The sequence below is a fragment of the Microchirus variegatus genome (assembly GCF_963457635.1).
Source record: "Microchirus variegatus genome assembly, chromosome: 23".
Lineage (NCBI taxonomy): Eukaryota > Metazoa > Chordata > Actinopteri > Pleuronectiformes > Soleidae > Microchirus > Microchirus variegatus.
The window spans coordinates 18,682,066-18,701,741 of record NC_139824.1 but is presented as its reverse complement, the minus strand read 5'-3'; the positions used below and the strand labels follow the sequence as shown (position 1 = coordinate 18,701,741).

Sequence of the window (19,676 nt, the reverse complement as noted above, 5' to 3'; positions counted from 1 at the left end):
TGAACGTTACCGGCTGGTAACTAGCTTCCGGGGGGAGGAACACTTCCGTCCATGTCTGATGACGTAAGCGACACGCGCCGCAATTTTACTCATGAATTAAAATTAAATTAATAATTATATAATAAATAATTGAAATAATATGTAATATACATACCTCATTTGAAGGTTTTTCTTAATAACACTATTCATTATTTTATTTTTATCTCATTTTATTTATCTGTATTTTAATTTTTCTTATTTTTCTTATTCTAGATTCTGCCTTTTTAGTTGTTTCCTGTACTGTTTTTCATTCATCTTTTTAATGCTATATTTATCCAAGTATTTTAATCTCTCTGGGTATTTTAAGATACTTGCTGGTATTTGCTTTATTTTCTCTTATTCACCCCATATATGAAATATAAATAAAAAGTGATATATATATATATATATATATGCTATATATAGTAAAATGTCAGAAAAATGGTTTGATTCTATCCCTGACAAAAATACATTGCATTTGTAAATACAACTTTAAATGTTTATATTATACATATAAATATTACTTATTATATATTATATAATTTAACTTTTCTGTCCATGAGAAAAACAAAGAGAGCAGAAATAGTTTGGAGTTATTTATTAAGGTGGCGACTGTAGAAAAGGAGCAAACGTCACGTTTAAGCACCTTCATACAAGTTAGAAAATAAAGTGCTGCTTCTCCTCATCACGTGACGCTTCGGAGAAAAAGAAGCATTTAAATCACAGAAACAGATAGAGAGAAACGTCTTACTTTTGTAAATGTTATTACATTTAATTACAATCGAGGTTAAATTTACACATTTTGGAACCTGTGGGTTTGGTGACGTAAGCATGTAACATAAGTTAAAAACACAAAATTTGACAAATGTTGTCACCTGGAATTAGAGAGAGGAACATCATTAAATACTGGGCGCAGCTATCTAAGGCATCTTAAATGTAATATATATATAAAAAAGAAAGATCTAAGAGTCCTATACAAAGCAGGAATGAAGCTATACAATGTCACATCATATTTTATTCCTCAAACACTGTACAAAGACCGTTTTCTTCAGGGCTGGACACGCCAACCACAACACTAAGGCTTTAACTCTCACTTTTTTTCTTTTATTCATATATATATATATCCTACATTTACCGTGTTTAACAGCCATACACTGTATTTACATCTTTAGACATGAAACACAAACATAAATATGAGCAGGAGTCGTGTCTTTCTATCCCAATGGTACGATGGCGTTTTCGTCCTGTTAGAAAAATACACCAAATATTGGCCACCGAAGCTTTACACCGTCGTCTCGTCTCCCACCGGCTGTGAAACACCTCGCGAAAACTGGCTCGAAGTGATTTATTACAAACAAATGAGAATCGGACTCGACTTGAGCTTTTTTTTTTGGTCAAATGAAGAAGTCGCAGTTGGACAGTGTTGAGAGAAGCCAGCGTCCATGACTCACGTCACAGTATTAACAGTTGAGCCGGTGGCTGTTTGAATGGCACGGAGCCGATTTGACCCAAAAAAAGCACGACATCGCGACGGTGCTGCACAGTCCGTCCTCATGCTGGTCATCACTATGTCAAGTTTAAATTCAGAATTAAAGCTATGACATTAAAGCTGGAAATTAAAAATAATAATATAATGTACAAGGAAACTGATCAAAGGCCTGAGAAAGCTTTTCTCTTCTGTTTTTTTTTTTGCATCTTGTGACATGATTGTCGAGTTAGGCCGAATACAAAAACCAATAAAAGTGGAAATCGGGTCGTATTTACAGCGATGCATAGGCTACACGTGGCCAAATGAAGCAGAACATGAGATTATTACCCTGGAGTTTCCTTCGATGCTTTGTTAGTAAGAAGACACCTGGGTGGCTTTGGTACAGCGACCAAAATAAGTATAAACAGGTTTAGAATATACTGTAAATACAACACCAACAAAAAAAAGCTTCTTTTAGTTAGCAAAAGATGTCAAGTTTAATCAAATATTAACCATAAATGTTATGTTAACACAAGCAGCCGTATAGAAAAATGTTTAATGTTTAGGAATTATGCGATTTATGAGCTCGATGAGTATTATGAATGTGGACAGACTCGTTCCATAACAGTACCACAGCAGTATTTCTGTTTTGTAAGCGTACCAGCTTCACCAGGAGATAGGCTCCTCCTCCTCCTCCTCCTCCCGTCATCTCATCTTCATCATCTGGAGATGCATGAAACGTTTTGGACCTTTTCTTTTAAAAAACATTTTACAGGATTCGACTTCAGCGAGTAGGAAATACAAGCGTCTGACAGAGTTTCACATGATCATTATTATTATCCTCTGACATCGTCTGCACCAGACGGTCTGTAATGTTCCTCCACGTCTTTGAGGACATTATAAACATGTTCCATGTGGCTTTACGACACCTGAACACAGCTTTCACCTCATAATTCCCTTGACAGATTTGGAATTGGAGGCAAATTTGAATTCTCTTACACCTGGAGCTCCACAGGGATCAATCCAAGGTCTTCCATCATTTCCCCAATTTCATTTTTAAGGTTTCTTGAACTCTAATATTCTTTTATTTTTTTGCTCCTCTATAAATTCATTTATGAAATGTCATTTTGAGGTGTAGACGACGATAAACCCAGTACTTGGGAGAAACTAAGACGTGTGAACTTCACCACTCATCTACTGACAATATGATCCTGAGGAAGTCAAGATTTGACACCTAATGTTTTCAACATTTCTCATTCTGTCTTTTTTACATGTACTTTTTTTTTTTTTATTCATTCTGAATAAAAAATAGGGGAAATACATGATAAATATTTTGTTTTTAATATCAATACTATGTTAAATAGTACCTTTCTTTAAAGTCTTGTTTCTATATTATAGCCACAAATGTTTGGGGAGCTGTTAATAACTTAAAAATGACCATTCAAATGATATAAACACACTGTTTTCTGGTCAATTTATAAAATATGTCATTTTGTTTGGTTCTTCGCTGCCAGTTTCTGGGAGCTTTTGACGATCCATGACAAAGAAAAGACAAATGCAGCAAGAGATGGGAACTGTTAAAGTGTGTGTGGAGTTGTGTGGCCTCGGCTGTCAGATCTGTGTGTGTGTTCTTCTGCAACAGAGATGTTCACGGACGAGCGTCTGCATGTGAAACCTGACCAATGTCGTCGTCTTACAAGTTCAGTCAGAGCAGTTTGTTTGTGGCCTCCACTCAGACCAGCGGGAAAAGCAAATAAAAATAATCTATTATTAATCAACTTGCTGAAGGAGTTTGGCGTTCACCGGGAGGAAGGAAAGTTTTCTTTATACAACGCACTCTTCAAGGAGTGAGAGCAGATACAGGGAGTATTTCCCATTATGGGATAAGTCACAGACACTCCCCCTCTGCTCGTCCTTCCTCGAACACAGTCTTGAGTCTCAGAGTTTCTCTGGCTTTGCTCTCAGGATACGTTCCGCTCACAGGTTCTTGGTGTTTATGTGCGTCTTAAAATGCTTCGTCAGGTGATCGCTCCTCATGAAACGTTTCTGACACTGGCTGCACTCGAAGCGCTTGTCTCCTGTCGGGGGGGAAACAAAGACAAAGAGTGAGCGGCTCGATCGACAGAGGGATTAAAACCTGGGATTATTGTGAGTTGTTATATATGAGCGTGTCGGGGTGGGGTCACCTGTGTGCGTCCTGGCGTGGCGCTGCAGCTCGTCGCTGCGCGTGAATCGCTTCCCGCAGAAAACCCAGTTGCAGACGAAAGGCCTCTCGCCGGTGTGCAGCCGGACGTGAGCGCGCAGCAGCGACGTTTTCCTGAACGTCTTTTCACAGCCAGGGACGTGGCAGATGTGCTTCCTCTTCCCGACTTCCCCGGGCCTGCACAGTGTACACACACACACACGTTCAGTATGATATATAGACTTCACACTCTTTACACACATCAGTTAAAACACAGGCCTGCCAATGATTCAGGGGATTTATCTTTAGTGCTGGCTTCTGGGTGTCTTTTTTTCCCCCTTTATTCACAGTTCTCAAGCCTTACTCGTTCACTGTCATTGACGTCCATAGACGTTAATTGTGTTATTGGCCAGAGGGGGGCGCGGGACACTCTGGCGGAGCTTGTCTCTCAATATCAAAGCTGTAAACTAAGTGTAATGGCGAGTAAACCCGCGGATGACAGTACTGCTCTTTTTGGATGAGCGATCAGCATAGATCATAAAAAGAAGACCAGAGATGAGGACTGAGAAAAAAGGCCAAAGAGAAGAGGGAAAAGCTGAGGCAGCTCACGCTCGAACGGAGCATGTGTTGTGGAAGTCGGGTGAAGAAGAGTGTCGCGAATGTGAAAGGTGACGAGGGAGATCGTGGCGATCATGAAAGGAGAGAGTTTACGGATCCGTGCGGACTCAAAAAGGTTTTTGTCAGACGTAAAACTTGTTGATATAAAGTACATTTGTAAATAAATGATCGTTTTGCCATCAAAAGCCCTTTCTGAGTGTTGTATTTGTTGTTTTATAGAAGGAAACACTGTTCAGATGTTTGAGGCGTCACTGAAGCAAAAATATTAGCCTCAAAGTCACTAATCTGCTTGAAATGCTTGTTTTCTCAGTTTTTTGGTCAAAAACTGTTTTTTGGTGAAATCAGCCTATTTTCTCATGCAGATTACTAAAGAACGGAAAAAGATGATGAAGAAAGAAGAAAGTCTATTCTTTATTTTGGTACTTTCACCGTTTACATAGTCACAGAAGACAATATTCTGTGGGTCTCGGAAGATGGGTCAAAATGCTCGAAAACGGGTGCAGTATGGGATGTGATAATAGACCCTCGAATAGAAGTGACCGTAGACCTTTCAGTAATCTTGTCAGCGTGCTAAAGGACGGTAACTCAAGGTGATTTAGATCAGGAGATGGTTTCAGTTCTGACTTTAATGTTGTGGCTGCAGGATTTGACATGACAACCTTTGGAATCATCTGTTTTGTGTCGTTTTTAAGCCTTTACTGTAATGAACATGTTCTGAGAGTTCATTACGGTGCCTGTGTTGTCACCAAACGGTGACTCAGCTCTCCGACGTTCTCTCTCCAGAGAAAGGACAATTATATCCACTTACATCTCATATATGTGGATACAGACTAAAAATATCCAGATGTTATTTATAAGCCATATCACCCAGCTTCAATTTAAACAATTAAATGCAAATGAGTATAAACGATGTTACATGATCCACTTCCTGTGCCTTTGTTTGTCAGCCGGGCAGAAACCTAATGTGCTGACTGGGTGAAAACGATTTTATCCTCTCTTTGCGACAACATGATAATATAGTCTCAGGAACGACAACAGACCACTAAAATGTATCGGCCTAATCGTTGTTATTTATAGTGTATTATTTAAGAAATATCACATGAGACACAGAGTGCTGTTGCACTGAATATCAACACTAACGTTAAGATGCTCTTGCAGGCACAAGGCCGCAGGCGACTCAGGCCGTTGCCTAGTAACACAAACAATGAGTGCGGTCCTGCATGATCTGCTGCTGCTGCTGCGATTCTTTTATATTTGTACGTTTCCATTAATTGCACAACCAGAGGGAAAATGTGTCTGTTGAGAGTTGCTTAGGTGGTTTGTGTGAATGGTGTTCATTAACAGCTGGATCTGACAGTTGCTGCAGCGCCGCCGTTTCCTCTCAGAAGAAAACCTCCAATAGAGGTGGAGCAGACACGGAGCTGGAATGCAGCCTTTTCAGGTCTAATCGTACTTTTTTAATGACTGAATGTTTCCTACAACTGTGCTAAGACACTGACCTCTTGTCTGCATCCTTGCAGTTGGGGCAGGTGCAGGCCATGCGTCGCTTCTTCTCTCCGGGCTGACCAGGCAGCTCCAGGGTCAGGGTCTGGTCCACCTGGATGGTCTGCTGACCCTGTGCAGCAGCCAGCTGGAGTCCTCCTCCCTGCATGGTCTGCACTGTCAGGTGCTGCTGGCCTGAAGGACACACACACACTGTTTGAGACACAGCAGAGACGCTGCTGGACCAAACCACAGCCGACTGCCAAACACACATGAGCTCACTCACCGCCTGCGTTGGTGATGGTGACAGGAACTCCCTGAACTTGGACCCCGTTGATGCTGATGGTCTGCACCGCCTGGCCTGCAGACTGAAGCTGTGACGTGTTCAGCGCGATCATCCCCCCCGCCGGGGCAATCTTTGCCAGAGTCCTTTCCTTCCTCCCGCCCGCCGCCATCTTTTTGGCGCTCGTCGGAGGCGAAGTGGTGGGGCTGGCGACTGACATGGTTGGGGTCGCTGGGGACATGGAGTCCTGGAGCAGAACTGACGGCCACTCGCCCAGAGATGTTTTGAAGATGAGCTGAGGGAAAGTTATATACGCGAGTTAGGACTCTTTAGCCCTATCACTGAGCCCTATCTTTCTATTTAGCTACACTAACCATGATAACACTTCATTTTCTACTTCACTGTAAGGGCACAGGTCTTTTCAAGCTAAACTGCCACAGCACAGATACCTGTGTTGGTGATGATTCCGTCGTGGTGACCTGCAGGTGGGACTGTTTCTGTGGGACGGGCGGCAGCGTGGCGGAGGCGGCCTGCACCACCTTCAGCGCCTGCTGTGGGATCTGGACCACCTGGGATTCCTGAGGTTTGGGCTGGACCAGCTGCACCTGCTGCACCACTGCTGGCTGCCCAGGGCTCTGCACGATGAGCAGGTTGTTACCAGCCTGTGAACAAGGACAGGTGCAGGAGGGGAGAGGTCAAACGATGCAAGAGAGGCAAGTATCAACGCACCGTGAGGGGATTATGTACTGCTGTTTTAAAGCCTCAAGTTCAGTATTTTAACAGTGCTATCTTTGTTTATTTAAACCAGAAGCAAACATAGTAGTCGAGCTAAATCCAGCAATTAAATGCTCAACGACAACTGTCAACTGTCCTTGTCCCAGTATACAAACAACAGCAATGACTGTATTCATTAAATTAACTGATAACTAACTGTTAGCATATCAAGAACAATTCCGATTCTTTCTAGACCGACTGAAGGTATAAATGCATTAGTTAATTGACCACCAGTCCCCATTGTCTGAGTGTGTTGGTCTGCCTTTTGACACAATACTCTGTGTTATTGTTATGTAGATGTAAAACAGTTAGATATAAACATCATTTGTACAGGTGTACCTGAATGATGTTGTCTCCTGCTTCTATCACAAACGCCTCCATCTGCTCTGGGGGAGGCGAGGCAGCCTGTGCAGGAGGAAGGTGAGGCAGCGTCGCCACAACCAATTTCTTCTTCCTGCCGCGTCTTCCCTTCACGAGATTCGGGAGCGTGGCGGCCGCTTCTGTGATGATCTGAGTCCCGCCCACTTCTCCGGTCGCCACGTTGAGCGGCAGTGTGAGCCCACCGGGCAGCTGCACAATGTTCGCAGTGGAGTTGTGTTGCTTGCGTGACTTTGGGCAGGGCTTGATGGCGACGGTCTTCTGCGGCGTGACCGGAGCAGTGGCAGCCACAGGGGCCGGTACAGTCATGGGCGTGGTTATGATGGCCTGGTTGGTGCCCGGTATGAGCTGGAACTGACCGCCCTGTGGCATCACCTGGATGGTCTGGGTGCCCTGAATCTGTGGCACCACCTGGTACTGGATGTTGGCAGGAGCCGACGCGCTGCTGCGAGCGGGGCTCTGCTGGATGGTGAGGACGATGGGGTTGCCGTGGGCTCCGGAGCCGAGGATCACATTGCCCTTGGGTGACAGAAATCCCAGGTTTTTGGGCGGAGCGGGGGCGATCGGAGCCGGCTTTATGGGGAGGAGTCTGCGAGGCTGCGGCTGTGCGGGGGAGCTAACAGGAGCCTGTGCGGCTGGAGGGCCGATTTTACTACAGGTGGCAGCCAAGAGCGCCAAAGGACTGGGCTGGGTGTCCTGCAGGGAAATACACAGTCAGATACAGCTCACACGATCTGAAATATAAACCAACCTGTGCCGAAACAGGTAAGCACTGAGAGAGAGAGGGGAAAGGTGGTGTGAGAGGTGAGTAGCTAAGCAGCAGTTAAAGGGATAGTTCAGGTTTTCTCATCTGTCCTTGTATGAGGTATTGACACATAAGCTGTGTTTCCTCAGAGTGGAACGGTGTTGCTTTGGTACAATACGGTACATGTTTTTTTTTTTTTGATTTCCATTAAGAATAGTACCAAAATAACCATTCCATCCCTTGGGGTACCACAGTAAAATGGTACCAAACGGTCCACCAGTGATAGGTGTAAATATCCCATGAAGTTCGAGGCAAACACCTGCAGTCACTTCTCATACAAAGCTTGACGTCTTGTTGAGACAAACGGCCACAAACCGAGCAGGAAAACATTTGTCGTTCATTCTCATCGCACTGGTGCAACGTCACACTGACTGGCCATCACATCAGGCCACACCACCATGTCAGGTGCAGATCTCAGTCAAAACGCAAGCCTGACCCAGGACTTCAGCATCCCAAACCGTAGCGTAGTATGATGGAAACACAGCTATAATCAGCAGCACTGACTGAGCTGTGTGCACCCTTTTCCCCGAGAACCCACATAAGTCAGGCAGTACTGCTCTCTGTGAAAACAAGATTTTAGCCATTTATCAAAGGTCAGCTTAAATAAAATCTACGCCAGCATCAGTCTATGTCTAAAGCATCTTAAAAATGTGCCTGACACGTTATCTCACCATCAGACGGCCTTCTACAGCAGGGAACTAAAGTTTGTGTCATTTTGTAAACAAATCACTGTCCCGCCCTCAAGTCCATTGAGCTAATCAGCTATTAGCTCTCAGGGATATCGATGCTGCTGCTGCCTCTTTGAACTGCTCTGCGTGACTTCACTTAATCAGAATGAAGGATTCCAAACAGAAGTCACAAAACAGTGATAGAGGCAGCAGTGATTCAACAACTACTAAGAGATGTGATGTAAAAATCTGATTTTGGAGCATTGAGTAAATGATTCACAAAGCAACACAATCGTTAGTTTTCTGGTGGAAAAGGCCAATGGCAGAACACATCCACAAATATATTCTCATATAACATAGATTTATGCAGGCATTGATTCTAGTAGAGTGAGTCTACCTGATTCTGGGCAAAGAGGACATGCACAGCGCAGTTAGCTCTGACTCAGTGTTGCTACCTCATACAACCACAACTTAAAAAACCTTCACAATTACTTTAAATACACATGCAGAATCATGAACCAGTGTCAAACAGGAAGGTGTAAGAGTTTCCACCTGAGAAGCGTTTGTGTCCGTCTGTGGTCCATGTGTGTGATCCTCACGCTGCAGAACAAGGAAGCATGTTCCATGAATGTCAGCTGCAACTGTGTTCTACCATCTAATCTACACTAGACAACTTGAATCTGAATCATCACATCGGATGAACAAAGCCTCTCTACTAAAGCTGGGTGACCATTCAAAAATTGCATTGTGAGTCTCTGTGAACAACCCTGGTCCATAATGTTCCTGCAGCACGCTATGGTTCGTGTGAGTGTATCACGAGTTAAATAAGTGTGACAACAACAGAAGAGTAACAGCAAAATTGCAATTGTCCAGCCGTCACTCACTTGTGTGGAAGCGGAGGAAGGCTGAAGGTATTCACTGGGACTGACAGCAACAGTGGTGGCCATACTGTCCTGTTGTTCTGGAGAAAAAAACACAGAGACAGTCGAGTCAAAATCAGGCCCTACTGCACACATGATGTAGCATTACGCTATTATATACATTACAGAACACGACATTTCTATCTGTACTTTTTGTGCAATCCAGCAGATAACAGTGCTTTACGTGCCTCTACTGCAGCTAGATTATTGATTATTTTGCACAAGTGCATTCATTAATATCAATATGCCACTTCTGATTCATTATCATAGGTTGCACCAAGAGCTACAAATGAAGACACAAATATAATAATCAACATACATCATCAGGAAAGTGCAGCATGTGCATTTTCAGAAAAGCTCCTTAAAAAAAGAGCCATCCTTTAACGGGTGAATATGACATTAAATGAGCTGATTTGTTTGACCAAGGCTAAATTAAACCAGAAACAATACTGGCAAACATATCAAGCTACTTAGATGCTTTCTGAGAAAGGAAATGCAACTGGGGGGAGCATGGAAAAGACACTATATTTATTATGCATATTCCAGTTAGTAGTTCATTTAAGGGTGTTGCACACCGACACACATATTTTGTGCAAAAGCACATATGCACAAACTCCAATCTATGGAATATATGTTCATAAACAAACACAGTTAAGTTAGAGTGTATGATTAGATTTGCATAAACAAACAGATATGGGTCATTATGAGGTGCCTCCAATCCAGATGGTGATCACAAGAACACCACACAACCACAACAACAGCAGAAAAACAAACTGATAGGACATGTGAGATTAATAAGAGTATTAATATATATATTTGCATTTGCAGTGTGAATAGCTACACACATAACAGTGTGCAGACGATGTATTTTACCTTCCGCACACATTCTGTTGTGAAGCATGTGTTGACTCAGCAGCCTACTTGATGTTTAACTAGAATTACGTATAATTATTCAAATTATGACTGACAAAAAGTGAACAAACCGCTCGGGCTGCATGCCTCATTAAATCACAGTGTGATGGGTTCAGCCCACTTCATCTCTGGTGTATTTTTAGGATGTGTATGAACGCTTCTGTGCGAGCGGATGATTACAAAGCAGCTGCACAAACTCACACACACACACACTTTTCACTCTTTCCACACACAAACACGAGTGTGTCGGTGTGTGTTTAATTCGGGAACAAACGTAGAGAGAGAGAGAAAAAATGCGGCCTTAAAAACAGCGCCGCCATCCAACTGACTGTTCGAGACCAGCTAACGTTAGCCACAGCTAGCTAACTAGCAACACTCAACTTAACCGGAGCAAGCTAGCTAGCTTAAGCTAACTTTGTCAGTGTGCAGCTGAATCTAACAACAGAAACGGGTGGTTGCCTTCACCGTCTAAATTCAGTGTTTTGAGTGGAAGTGGCGGCTGTTGGAAAGGCACAGCCACATTACAAGAACATACAAGCGGAGCAGCGACTACTTAGTTCCCAGTAAACACGCACTCAGCTAGCTGCAAACTCTTTGATATCGTTACAGAAAGAGGCAGCCCCCCTTTTCCGGAAGTACGATGCTTATTTTGGTTCGCGCAGCTGCGCGTGCACCCGCTCAAACGCACTCATTGGCACCTAGCGACACGCGGCGTTTCTCCGTTCAGCGCAAAACAACGTTTTAGTGAAGTAGAATGTAAGATAAACACCAATGTTTTAATTCCTACCCACCGCTCATGACGACATTCGCTGTCCGCGAGCCTCGAAGACCGAGCCCGGGGAGGAGCCCGGCAGCACCGCTGCACCAATCCGCGCGCAGAGGTCCAGCGAGCGACGGCGCCGAGAGCCAATCGGATCAAGGCGTCGCTGTGATTGACGCCTGAGCAAGCCAACCGCGACGTTGCGTTTGTCGACGTCATCTAACGGATGACGGTTCGACCAATGGGACATCGAGGCTGTGTTGGACAAGGCGGGCGCTAAAAAAGTACAACTCCGACGACACGAGCGTCCTATAAAAGCAGACACTGGCTTTTTACTGACGTCCATCGCCGCCAATGTGATGTGTGCGGGGCCGTCCGAGCTCAGCCGAAGCGACACCCGGGCGGACCAATCAGCTGAGACCGCCCCTGTCCTCATAACGGCACCGCGGTGGTTCATCATGACGAAGGTTAGCTCTGTAAACGGATTATTGTAAGACAGAAGTGCAGCACTACATGAGCTCTGTCCTGTTAAACATCAAAGAAGAACAACAAACAAAGAACATCATAGAATATAAAAGAACATCATAGAATAGAATAGAATAGAATAGAACTCCTCAGTCATGTAAAGCTGTAGTGTATAACTTCTAAATGTGTTACGTTCACTGAATTTGTTATTGTTTACAGTTTTGTCTTCTGTTTTTTGTTTTCCTAGATTTGTCTTATTTTTTATCTTAACCTAATGTGCACCTTATTTACATTCACTCTTATCGTATTTCTTTCCATGTACAGTTTTTATAATATTTTGTAATATAGTACAAAGTACAAATATAGTAGTAGTATTTTGTTTATCTGTATACTGAGCTGCTGGAACCCTGTTCTCTCCCCACTGTGGGATAAATAAAGCCATCTTATCTTATCTTCAGTACAATTTTGAGGGATCTGTACTTTACTCGAGTATCATTTTCGAGGAGTACTCGTGACTTTGCTCAAGTTCATTTGAGAGGCAAATATTGTACTCCAATACATAAAGTTGTATACATTCATTATCTATGGGTAAATGAGCTGCGGGCCGGTCCAAATTGCTTGAGGGGCCGGTTCTGGCCCCCGGGCCTTAAGTTGAATAGCCTTGGTATAGTATATAGAGAGGCTATACGATTGTCCATGCAACATAGAGTGTCTTATATCCTTTTTTTTCAGCACAACGGAGACAATCTGATGGAGAAAAAATGCATTTTCACCCACTATATAAACACACCTGAGGAAAAAGTACTTAAAATGTTTAAAATCGGATTGAATTTGTGAAATGTGGAAGTTCAAAAGTTCACTTTTTAATACAAGAACACTTTGATTTTCCAGCTGAAGACTTTGCTCTTGGGTTTTGCTTTGTTTTTTTATTTTTTTCCTTTCACAACAAACCCAAATAAAAGCCATGCTCATCCACTCACTGCTGCAGTCAATGCTGTCACTTCCATCTGTCATCAACATGCACTCGGCCTGCAGCACTTTGTCCCTGTTCCTCTGTGGATCCTCTGGACTCTATTCACTTCCACAATGCACACGACTCCTTTCACAGCGAGTGCACTTGGCCTTATTCACAGACGCACAGAAGTTTCCACACTCACTTTTCAGAGCACTTTACGCAGGAGTATACATTGGGCTTTATCCTTTCACCCCAACCTGCTGAGGCAGATGCTGCAGATGCTTGTGTTTGCTTTAAATCTCTCACGATTCAGATGTGTAAAAATATCTTAATATGTTAATATTTGACTCACTGCAGATGAGACTGCGCATTGAATTTTAATTGAGTTTCTGAGTCAATTTCGTTCAATCAAAAAGTTCAATAAAATATTGAAAATAACATTGGTTTCTGTTCCACTCTATGAAGAAGTTGATGGATTTTTACTTCCTCTAAAACCCTGGAGCCACATGAGGGCGTTCCTCCGCTAATGCTCTGGAGAAAATCAATAAATCAATAAATATAAAAACGTTCAAAAAAATAATAATGACAACACATACCAATATTTCTTTTCCTTATTTGTTCGTCTTTTACTGAAAATGCTGAACCAGCGGCTGCAGCTTCAGGAAACTGAGAAACAGAGTGAAAAAATACACCTGGGCATTTGAAGAAATAAAAGTGGTCGACAGGTTTGACGTCAGTCACGGCAGAATGAGACTCATGGTGAAGCAGGGCATGATGGGAAAATAAAGCATCTGGTATCAGGTCTGGTGTTGGAAAGTCTCAGTGACACCAAAGGCCCAAATTCAAACAAACATTTGCTCCGTGTTTACTCCGAAAACTCCTTTATCTTCTCGTCTTCATCCACAAAGAGCTGTTTGTTTTCACTGTGAAAGAAAAGTCCACCTTAAATCAGAGCTGCACATTTAAACGTCAGTGTTTTCTTCAATGACTGAAAGCCGAGATACTGATAAGTGGATGGTGCAAAGGTAAACAAAAGTGAAGCCGGTGTCTCTGTGTCACCCCCTGGTGGCAGGCTGCAGTATAAGCCACAATACCCCTTTTACACTAGCGCGGCACACCTCGCCTCAGCACGGCACGGTTATTTTCCATTAGCGATAGCATCTGATTCTTTGTTTAGTACCTTCTCTTCCAAGCTAGCTGAGCCGATACTACTATACGTGATGTCATCAGACTGCCGGCCACTGATTGGTCCGAGTGTTGTCACAGGAAGTGGCATGAGCAAACTGTAGATCGGTTAAAAAGACTTAACAATCCTAAAAAACGTGGCTCGATCTCCAACAATTACCGAGGAAATGTCTAAAATCTCAATATTTAACAGAAAAGTCCGGTGTGTTTAGCCACAGCGCTGCTAGCATCACAAACCCTGCCGCTATATTTCAGTCTGTGCTACTGAACAAATATTTTTTAACGAACGGATTCTAACGATTCAGCGACAACGAAAACAACTGCTTTAGCAGTCACTGGTCGTCGTCGTCGTCGTCGCGTGGAAAACAAAGTCACGGCGGTTTCGTGCAGCCGTGCCGCAATGACTCCGCCCACGTCGAGGAGGTACCATTTTAACGGAAAACCAAGCGAGCCGCGTCGAGGCGAGTGGAAACGCGGCGTTGGTGGACGGGACATGGACCAAACTAAAGGAACAAAGATGATTTCCATCATTCTCATCACACTTGCATATCGTCAAGCATTGTGTTTTTCCCCCGTTAGCTTGTTTTACAGTAGGTTGAACATTGTGATTGACAGCTGTGAACGACTCCTGATTGGTCGATCCTTGATACAACGGCTTCACTATTGCACAGACTCTGACTCTGAAATACGTCACCATTGCGAGACGGCAGCACCCGTATAATAATAATAATAATAATTTTGACAATTTTGCTTCATTTTGTTAAATGTGTGTAAGTAGAGACCAGTCTTCTATCTTTATTTACAGTCTGTGGATCACTAGCCACGCCTCTAAGCAGCACACTTCCTGTCTTATCCTCAGCGGTGCTTTAATGAAGAAACATTTGATCAAGCAGCACATTTTTGTCATTAGATCGAGAACAGGGGGGAAGTCGTCGTTCTCTGACAGCTGATCGTCGATGGCGACGATAACGGACGTGGACTCGATCAACTCTGTCTCTGAGAAACAGCGTTTCTGCACAAATTGTCGTAAATAACGTCATCACTGTCTGGATTGAGCTAAAGGCTTTTTTCAACCCATTATTGTCATATACAGTATATTAAGCCATGTTCCATTTGTAGTTGGAACTCGGAATTCCAACTCGGAGCGACCTCGCCAACCCTGACTTGGGATTCCAAGATGGCTGCCGGCACACAAATACTGCTACTGTTATGTTGCAGTACATCTGTTGTACACGTAATACTTATTAGTCTTTAAGTGTAGATATGTTGCACCCCTGTTTGTGTGAGCAGAATACCACGTCGAGCGCTATAATCAACTGGTAATGCTAACAATGGCTAGCCCAAAACTACTTTTAGCAACATAATTTGAAAAGTCACATACGGATTTGGATGGAATTTTTAGGAAATGTCCGCAATGGGACCAGGTACAAGTGATTACATTTTGGCCGTGATTCATAGACGCTATCATTATTTTTCTTGTTGTTTTGTGGGGGGCTGAGCTGCCTTGGCGGAGGTCTGCGCTCTCCGAGTGCTTTTCTCGGATTGTGTTAAAAGACATTGAAAAATAACTGCCATTCATTTTAATAATGTGGTCGCAACACGTCAAATGAACACACAATGAAAACGTAAATCCAGCCAAAATTCCACGTAGGCGTATAGAAACGTGTGGTTTCAGAGACAGAGTCAAACACTCCCATCGTTAGCTTAGCTGCTCCTGACAGCAGCGACTAGCGTCTAGCGTGTGATGAACGTGGTGAACACGTGACTCATTTGTTGGCAAAGGCAAAGTGAAACAAACGTCAGCTAACACGAACACTTCAGGCTCGAAACCGTCGACGCTGAAAAACAAACGTGAGTGAAACATTCAGAGGTCGAGGTGTGCGATGTAAAGTCGATCAACTCTCTCGAGGTGAGATGGCGTGACGAGAACTTCCACTTAAAATAAAGTTCTGCTATAAAAATCTCTTCCATCCATCATTTATGTTAGCATTAGCATTTTTAGCTAACAATGGAAAACATGGTTTTTGTCAAGCATGAAAATAAATAAATAAAATGCCCAACCTCCAAAACTATAGCAGGTCTTTTTTTAAACTCTTGTACTTGGAGCGTCCAAACGCCCGCTGACTCAGGGGTGAACTCATCCTGAGGGCGAGTTTTTATCCAAACACCCTCATTTTGACAGAATGGGAGAAAAAAAACAAAAAACAAGAAAACGGCAGCAAACAGTTGTACAAATTGACCAGTGCATTTGTGTTTTTAAAGTCCAGTTCAGCAGGAAACTTGCAAATGGAGTTCAAAATCTATGCTTTTTCCATTGGTTTTCCCAAGACATCTTTGCAAACGAGAACATCTTTGCGGTCGCTCTGAAGACGAGTCCGAGTTCTTCTTCCATAACTGTGCGCTCACGTCGACAGTTATCACACACACACACGCACACACACACACACACCTTCCTCTCCTTTCATTCGTCCAAATCAACAGAGAAGCCAAGTCCGTCCCAGTCCATCTGGATGCAGAGGTTTCCAGACTCTGATTGGCTGATGCTGGAAGACTGGCAGACCAGCACAGATCAGTCCTCCAAACAGAAAGCTGCACGCAGACAGAGGTCGGAAAGAGAGGATGATGCATTCAGAATTAGAAGCTACATGCTAGGTAGCACATTTAAAGGTGCATTATGTAAATAAATCTAAAGCAACTGGCCGTAAAATCCTCCTAATATGTCACAGAGACTCAGGAATAATGTACTGCAAATCATGTTTATGTTTTGAAATCATGTTTTGGCGTCATGTGGCGCCACCTACCGCCGTCTACCAATCATTGCAGTCAGTAGAGTCTCAGCTGCCGAGCAACCACGGGTTGAACCAGTTACGTCAGAAAACCAAACCTAAAAGACCTTGGTGTTTTGAATTTGAATGTAGTACCTGTTTTTGGCCACATTCTTACATATGGCACCTTTAATGTCAATTCAGCAATATATACAAGACATGCTGAGAATTTAAATTAAGTTCTCTCAAAACCCAATGGTGTAAAAAATACATCAAATAAATAAATACAGGGTTCCTATGCAGCATGGAACATTATGGAATTTAATTAGAGTAATTTCAGACAAAATATTTGCATTAAAAAAATATTTTGCAGACTGCAAATCATGTTAATGTTTCGAAATCATGTGTTGGCGTCATGTGGCGGCACCTACCGCCGTCTACCAATCATTGCAGTCGTAGAGTCTCAGCTAACGAGCAACCAGTTACGTCAGAAAACGTAACCTAAAAAGACCTCGGTGTTTTGAATTTAGTGTAGTAACCGTTTGCGGCCACATTCTTACATATGGCACCTTTAACAATGCTGTATCTATAGTTAGTATATAGTTCACAAATGATCAGCATTACCCATTTTAACACTGAGTGCGTTTACATGCGCACTAAAAAAACAAATTATGATCAGGTTTTTGTATTTATCTGGTTATTCAAGTGCTCGTGTAAACGGAACAAACCCATTTCATTGTCAGTTTATTGCCGTTATCTGTTTTTTGAAAAACCCGTTTAACACACCTGGGTTTGTGTCAATAATCTGATTACTTAGAGACTTGTATACACCTTTAAATGGTTTATTCCATTACCCGATTATTGCCAGTAATCAGTTTTTTTTAGTGTGCATGAAAACGCACTCATTAGGGTTTGAAACTGAAGGAATTCTTTATTATTATTATTATTATTCCGCAGACTAAATCGCATTTTTGAGGCCTCTCCCATGCCCCAAAACTCTTTTTTTTGCAACCACATCAGACCTGGTGAACAATTGCGTGTTAAAGTCGTTTAAGGAAAAAGCGTAGAAAATTGGAAGTGGGAGGGGCTAAAAACTGACGCAAAAAAGTGCTAGTAGGTCATCTCCTGTCGGGTTTAACGTACATGAACGAAACTTGGTACACGCGTTCATTAGGTTGAGCTTTAAATAAAAGTCGATGACAAGTGTCCTGTGAATCCTGCAGGAAGGCCGCCATTTTGGATCGAACGTGAAAACGGAGGCGTTTTTGGCGAATTTACACCAGCGCTACAAAATCTATTTGTTGTTGTTATTGTCTGATGAACTTCAGAGGCATGAGAACAACATATGATCTGCATATGCAAGCGATGTAAGAAATACAATCTGTATTTTTACAATGTATTTACTTGAAATAGGTATAAAGATCTCAGTGCGTTACATTAAAAAGTGATATCTTAGAAGATTAGCGTGTTAAGATAATTAAAATAAGGAGACGATGAACTGACTCACTTGAACTGAGAAGATCTCTGATGCTACGTCTGCGACTCGGCCTCCTGCTGCTGACCTCCTGCTCCCACCACCCTCTGGATGCTCTTGATTGACAGATACATCTCCTCCTCCGGGTCGTAGTAATAAAACTTACTCAAGTAAGAGATGAGTGGTCTGGAAGAGGAAGGGAAGAAGAACACAGAGTCATTCTGATGCATACGACAAGAAGAAGAACTTGCATTTCAAGGCACCTTGTGCTTGAACCCTGATGAAGACATTTGGCTTGTATGTGATATTAAAGAGTTGCGTATAGAGCTGCAACGATTATTTTCTTAATCGATTAATCTGTCGATTATTTTCTCGAATAATCGATGAATCGTTTGGTCCATAAAATGTCAGAAAATGTTTAAAAACGTTGATCAGTGTTCATCAAGCTGGAAATTGATTTTGCTTTTAATGATTTCTTTGTTTATGTGGAGCAAAGAAACCAAGAAAATATTCACATTTAAGAAGCTGAAACGATCAGAAATCTGGTTTTAATCACGAAAAAAGCTTCAAACCGATTAATCGATGATCAAAAACGTTGGCGATTAATTTAGAAATCGATTAATAATCGTTTCATCGATTAATCGTTTAGTTGAGTATATACCTGGGCAGTGGAAGCTCCTGGATGTGGTCGATGCGGACTATTTGTCGGATGCAGAAGCGACAGAGGTGTTGTAGTGACTTCACGTTGCTGAAGCGAGACACGGGATACAGCAGCTGTACTGGGGTGGGAGGAAGCCCTGGAAACACACGTCAATCAATCAATCAATCAATCAATCAATCAATCAATCAATCAGACGTTTCCTCCTGTGTTGTGGTGAAAAGCCTCGTTGCATTCTCACAATCATAAATCATTCACAGACGTACAGATGATCACATGCACTCCTTTACTCTCACACACTCCTACACCACTAATGGATGTGGTTTGGACTCCATTTTTGATGCATGAGGACACTTTAAGTGACCTATATATATATATATATATATATATATATATTTTTTTTTTACCTGGGACTCTAGAGCGCAGGAAGTAGAGGAATTTGCCGTTCTTGGAGTGCATGATGGCTCGCTCGATGAACTCCACCACCGAGTGGCAGCGGTCCTCAAACTTTGGGTGACACCACAAGCTGAACGTCCCTGAAAGAAGAAGAAGAAGAAGAACGTCTCACATGAAGCATTTAATCATAGAGAAATCATTCCCACATTAAATATGAAATATTTATATACATATATATTTGTTTTATTAATTATTTATATATTTATATATATATATATTTATATATATGTATATATATATATATATATATATATATTTATATATATATATTTATATATATATATATATATATATATATATATATATATATATATATTTATATATATATATATATATATATATATATATATATATATATATTTATATATATATATATATATAAAGAGCAGTTTTCTGTTTTTCTGCTCTGTCTTTTGTTAAAAAACATGCGTTACTGTTTTATTTTGTTGA

The 19,676-nt window shown here is 42.2% G+C and overlaps 2 protein-coding genes across 3 annotated transcripts in view; both read right to left on the bottom strand.

The window, feature by feature from the left end:
* Positions 1-744: 744 nt before the first annotated feature.
* Positions 745-11,339, bottom strand: sp2 (sp2 transcription factor). 2 transcript variants are annotated; one of them, XM_083909061.1, is made up of 9 exons: positions 11,300-11,333; positions 9,561-9,637; positions 9,229-9,276; positions 7,165-7,899; positions 6,501-6,713; positions 6,055-6,346; positions 5,786-5,963; positions 3,673-3,866; positions 745-3,564 (listed from the first exon to the last, which is right to left on the bottom strand). In XM_083909061.1, exons 1-9 carry the CDS (start codon positions 11,304-11,306, stop codon positions 3,464-3,466), a joined length of 1,845 nt encoding a protein of 614 aa, XP_083765187.1. In that variant the 5' UTR covers positions 11,307-11,333; the 3' UTR covers positions 745-3,463. The 2 variants fall into 2 exon arrangements, with proteins under 2 accessions (XP_083765187.1, XP_083765188.1); XM_083909062.1 differs by lacking the exon at positions 9,229-9,276 and having other exon boundaries at positions 11,300-11,339.
* Positions 11,340-18,168: 6,829 nt separating this feature from the next.
* The window catches only part of socs7 (suppressor of cytokine signaling 7), a gene marked incomplete at both ends in the record, with an annotated part of 12,152 nt that continues 10,644 nt past the window's right edge, over positions 18,169-19,676 (bottom strand). Inside the window, 3 exons of the mRNA XM_083909675.1 lie at positions 18,169-18,298; positions 18,774-18,909; positions 19,178-19,306. Of these exons, the coding sequence (XP_083765801.1) occupies positions 18,169-18,298; positions 18,774-18,909; positions 19,178-19,306 (395 nt within the window). The remainder of the gene's footprint in view (positions 18,299-18,773; positions 18,910-19,177; positions 19,307-19,676) is intronic.

Bases quoted from the DNA above. Each gene is read 5' to 3' on its own strand.
- sp2 (XM_083909061.1), bottom strand. The intron at 6,347-6,500 runs GTATCTGTGCTG...ACTTTCCCTCAG, and splicing joins CGGAATCATCACCAACACAG to CTCATCTTCAAAACATCTCT. The intron at 5,964-6,054 runs GTGAGTGAGCTC...TGTGTCCTTCAG, and splicing joins CACCATCACCAACGCAGGCG to GCCAGCAGCACCTGACAGTG.